The following is a 3,248-nucleotide window of genomic DNA, read 5'->3' as shown; positions in this document are numbered from 1 at the left end:
TAACTAATAATTTAATTTGTCGAATAGGTAGGTAATTGAAATCTTTTTAACTCCAAATGGAATCACGGCTTATAGCCTATAATAAAGTAGGTAGTTACTGTAATATTCCAATAACTAAATAAGCAAGTAGCTACAATATCATATAAGTCGTAACCCAAAGAGCCGGCGTCATAAAAGCGGCGTATTAACTAAATTGTTAAGGGATTCACCAAAACAATTTTCCCTTCATAAAGGTAATGAATTCGGGTTCATGTCTGATCGTCCTTAGTAATGATCACGATACCTCCCTTCGATCGCGGTTTGATTGCTTAGTCATTTTGATGGAGGCATGTTTAATACTTATGATGACTAATGTTGTTTAAGTAGTCAGTAGGTAGATATCAACTTAATTGAACTGACTCCAGTTGCTTGCAATTACCTATAACACAAATAAAACATTTCGGTTACCTATTTAGAATTTTTTTAATTATCTTGCCTTTAAAGTGCTCGGTCTGTCTGTAGGTACATAATTAGGCAAATATCAAGCTGTTTATGCTGTTAAAGGCATTTTAATATTGGTGATATGCGCGTCCTACGTGTATTCGCACTTTAATTTGAAGTCAGGCTTTGGAGTAAAATTAATAAATACTTAAATAAAAATATTTTTTATTCTATAAAACTTTTACAAGCCTACTTTTGAATCTTCAAATGTATCTACCACTGGTTTCGAAATGCTTTTCCTACCGAGAAGAACCAGCAAGAAACTTGGCGGTTGCTCTTTTCAAAGGTTTCATTTACTATAGAAAAATTAATACTTAAAAACTGCATAAGATTCAATCTGAGATATCTTAGCAGGGCTAAGTCGATATCTAAGCCAAGGAAAGTTTTTAAGAATCAAGTTAGTCTCAAGCGCGGCCGGTAACAGCCATAAATCGGCCATGCGGATTTACGACGCTCTGCAAATCGGTTTATATTTTCGATAAATAAAATTGGCGCGGGTTTTGCGAGGTAAGCAGAGGCCGTTAGGAGCGCCGGTGCCGCCAGCTGGCGCGCACACATAAAACCCCGACTACCCTCTCGTTTTCTTGCTGACAATTTTTTCCTGCTCCGGTCATTACGCAGCTGGGCCCGAGACAAAACGGCGAATCGTTTAAGCCCTCTCCGGAGACCGTCCAATTTTATTGTGTGTACCTAGTCGAAATTGATATGCTCTGCGAGTGTCGGCCCGCGTCACATGTTGCGGACAACGGCCCTGCGCTCATTTGCTATCTCTCAGCTTCGCCCAATGGAGTAAAGCGTTAGGTAGAATACCATCTACCGACTCTCTTAGACGAAGAAACGTCAGCGAAAGCGTTTAAATTTATTTCTGTAAAAAAAATTAGATAGGTCGTAAACTCTTAGATTGAGAACTGGGTGTACCCGATGGGGTTAGGAAGGTACCTATCTAAGTATGACTTAAATTTCGTAAGGTACCAATACTTAAAATTTCTTTGGGTATACCCTTTACCCATGGTATACCTTAGATGTTCTTTTTTCTTCAAAACCACAGATGAGTGAACTACATAATTAGGTACCTACTTATGTTAAAAACAAACCTTTTTTTTCATCAAAATTTTAAGTAGAACGTAGTGATAACGATAACATACTCTTTGTAAATAAATTAATGTCACAAAATATGTCATTCTTTATTGTTCTATAACAATTTATTAGTTTGTGTTTTACAGAGTTTTAAATTAAAAAGGGAGATGCAAAGAACCTCATAACATCCAAATGTTTCGATATAAATAGTAGGGGATGCCAGCCAATCAAATCCAATGCGATGCGGTGTCGCTGGTCATGGGGTTGGTAGTGTTTGGGCTGCCCCTCACACTGCTGGTGCCAGGGTTTTCAGTATTGAACATGGTTCCCAAGGTGCGCATCTCGCGGCTCCACGCAGCCGATCAGAGCCTTACGTGGACGCAGCTCAATGCCTCTTTGGTAACGCTGCTGGTGTTGTTCTTCTGTCTTTATCTGGAATTGCGTAAACGCAAGTAAGTTCTAGAATCATATTGAGTGTGAAATTACGACGGTTTCTTAAATAAACCGTACCAAATTATTTTAAAGTATGTATTCGACTGCCTGACAGCACTATTTCTTAAAAATGCTAAACAGATTTCATTCAAGTTCACTGATTAAAGTTTCATTTCTAGCAGAAGTAGGTATCTCCGAGTCGATGTCCGATTATCAAATAGGTAGTAGATACTAGGTAGTAGTTCTTATCAACAAACATAATAATCAATTCCGACGTAGGATAATAACGGTATGCTGCACGCCTATGACGAGAAGTTCCTTGCTATTTAGGTAGCATGATAACAGCTAGCCGTAGCCAAAATCTCTCACCAAACATCACTCAATTAAGATAATGTAAACTAAAATAAATCTGGCTGGGAATCAAACTTGGCGCAAACCGTGCACTGAGTCAGAGTAGTCAAACGTACCTACATTATGAAATCCAAGCTATAGGTACCTACTTACCTTCTAGCTAGTAGCTACCATGTCGTTTGAGTCAGATTTCATTAAGAGCTCTATCTACACTTCAGGCTAGACGAGATGGTAGAGAACGTGCTGACAGTGAGCAAAGCGACCGACGCAGCGATGGACGTGGAGCACGAGAGGCAGGGTGCAGAGGTGCGCGCCTGCATCCAGTTGCTCGACGCCTCTGCTGACCATTATGAGACGCTCATCCTGCTGAAGGACGACCTGAAGCAGTGGGACAAGTCCAGCATCCAGCACCCGCCGGTCATAGAACCCAGCTCTTTCGAGTTCTGAATTTTTGATGTAGTTATGGTGCATTAAATTATTGTTCTCCATCTCTGAGAATTTTTGCTTAGTACAGATACTGATAAAAAATCGAAAGCTTGGCTTAATAGTTGGAATTCCAACATCCATCACCCGCTGGAACTCAGTTCTTCTGAGTTCTGAATATCGTAGGTATACTTACCTACCTATTGATCTACACATAATTAAAGTCGTTTAGAAGAATTTATTTTATACGTAGGAACATTCAGAAGGAATAATTAAGGAGAGTGCACTGTGTACACAGCATTTTATTTTTCTTAGCGCCAGACATGTTCATTAGAGGAACCGAGCCGTCTCGTGGGACGTTGTTGACGCGAAAAAACCAATCTGGAGCTGGCAATTACGCTAAATGACCTAATTAGACACTCTGCTCTTTATTTGCCGCTATTCGCTAAAAAATATTGCGGTTTTTAAGCAGCCTTTGTGGTTCC

The 3,248-nt window shown here is 39.7% G+C and overlaps 1 protein-coding gene across 1 annotated transcript; it reads left to right on the top strand.

Moving 5' to 3' along the window:
* The first annotated feature begins 1,633 nt into the window (after positions 1–1,633).
* LOC123865155 lies at positions 1,634–2,830 on the top strand. The gene is made up of 2 exons (XM_045906025.1): positions 1,634–2,009; positions 2,559–2,830. The coding sequence occupies exons 1-2, from the start codon at positions 1,774–1,776 to the stop codon at positions 2,785–2,787; spliced, it is 465 nt and encodes a 154-aa protein (XP_045761981.1). The 5' UTR covers positions 1,634–1,773; the 3' UTR covers positions 2,788–2,830.
* Positions 2,831–3,248: the final 418 nt, after the last annotated feature.

The sequence above is a fragment of the Maniola jurtina genome, chromosome 1 (assembly GCF_905333055.1).
Source record: "Maniola jurtina chromosome 1, ilManJurt1.1, whole genome shotgun sequence".
Classification (NCBI taxonomy): Eukaryota; Metazoa; Arthropoda; class Insecta; order Lepidoptera; family Nymphalidae; genus Maniola; species Maniola jurtina.
The sequence above is the reverse complement of the archived record's forward strand: the minus strand, read 5'-3'. Positions and strand labels throughout refer to the sequence as shown.